Raw genomic sequence first — 1483 nt, 5'->3', positions numbered from 1 at the left:
GCACAAGCTTGTAAATATTACATTTTACTGCTACCCCAATTCTGAAGACAAGTGTAAAAGGCAGGGAGCCCAAAGGAGAATGGGAAGTATGTTATAACCTGATCAAAACATTTTAATAGAATATAAATGTATTAATGTGAGGCAATATATGAGCTTAGATTAATTCCTTCCACATGTGAATCTTCCATGTTTCTTAGGGATTATTTGCCTGACTCTTCATGGCCAAGGGAAATGTTCCTAAGATGCCCAACTCCAGCACAGTGACTGAACTCCTGCTTACAAGGTTTTCTGATGTGTGGGAGCTCAGAGTCTTACATGCCATGCTGTTATTACTGATGTACTTCGCAACCCTGGTGGGGAATCTTCTCATTGTCATACTAATCACCTTTGATTGGAAACTTCATACCCCCATGTATTTCTTCATTAGGAATCTGTCTATCTTAGACATGTGCTACATTTCTGTCACAGTCCCCAAGGCATGTGTCATCTTCCTGCTTGACAGCACGGCAATCTCCATGGCTGGATGTGCAGCTCAGCTCTTCCTCGTGGACATATTTGTGACAGTAGAGCTGCTGTTTGTCACAATCATGGCTCGTGACCGTTATGTGGCCATCTGCCAGCCCCTCCACTACCCCGTGATCATGAACCCTCGGGTCTGTGTCCAGATGACTCTGGCCTCTGTACTCAGTGATCTGGTCCACTCTGGATTCCAAACTGGCAACACATTCAGGCTGTCCTTCTGTCAGTCCAACATAGTCCATCAGTTCTTCTGTGACCTGTCCTCTCTTCTGAAGCTCTCCTGCACTGACACTTTAAACAATGAAATTTTAATTTTCATCTCTTCAGTGGTGATTGCTGGTGGCTGCTTCATCTTCATCATCATGTCTTATATTCACATATTTTCTACTGTGCTCAAGTTTCCAACCAGGGGTGAGTGAAGAAAGGCTTTTTCCACCTGTGTCCCTCACATTGTTGTGTTAACAATTTTTGTCAGCTCAGGTGCTGCTGTGCATGTGAAGCCAGTCTCCAGCTCACCCACATTTCAGGATACACTCTCTTCTGTGTTCTATTCTATAGTCCCTCCTTTCTTGAATCCAATCATCTGTAGTCTTAGAAACAAGCGGCTAAAGGAAGCTGTAAAGAGAGTTATGAGGAGAAAGCTTTACTCAGGAAAAAGATAGCATAGTTGTTTGAAGCTGAATTTTTCAATCATAAAAAAAAATCAATTCTCAGACTAGCATTTCAGGGAATTTCTGTTTACCTGGGATTCATTAGTGCTCCCCCTTGATCAGAGAGCAGGTCTTTCCCTCCCAGTGTTTATGTCTGCTTATCTTTGATCTTTTTAAAAACACTTTTTGTAAAGCAATCTGAACTCTAACCTAATCAGGGTATGTACCACTGTTGATGAATTATCACAAAGGGACTTAATCGATAATCAATCAGTAGCCAAGTAAAGAAAATTGTGTCATTTTTCAAAGTCTTT

At 41.7% G+C, this 1483-nt stretch overlaps 1 protein-coding gene across 1 annotated transcript; it reads left to right on the top strand.

Annotated features, from left to right (window-relative positions):
- The first annotated feature begins 242 nt into the window (after nt 1–242).
- LOC139437950 (olfactory receptor 14C36-like) lies at nt 243–938 on the top strand. Its single transcript, XM_071212824.1, has one exon. The coding sequence runs from the start codon at nt 243–245 to the stop codon at nt 936–938; it is 696 nt and encodes a 231-aa protein (XP_071068925.1).
- The last annotated feature ends 545 nt before the right edge of the window (nt 939–1483 follow it).

This window comes from Dasypus novemcinctus, chromosome 31 (genome assembly GCF_030445035.2).
Source record: "Dasypus novemcinctus isolate mDasNov1 chromosome 31, mDasNov1.1.hap2, whole genome shotgun sequence".
Classification (NCBI taxonomy): Eukaryota; Metazoa; Chordata; class Mammalia; order Cingulata; family Dasypodidae; genus Dasypus; species Dasypus novemcinctus.
This window is presented reverse-complemented; position numbering and strand designations above follow the sequence as displayed.

Excerpts from the sequence above, each read along its gene's own strand:
- LOC139437950 (XM_071212824.1), top strand. The coding sequence starts at position 243 with ATGCCCAACTCCAGCACAGTGACTGAACTCCTGCTTACAAGGTTTTCT.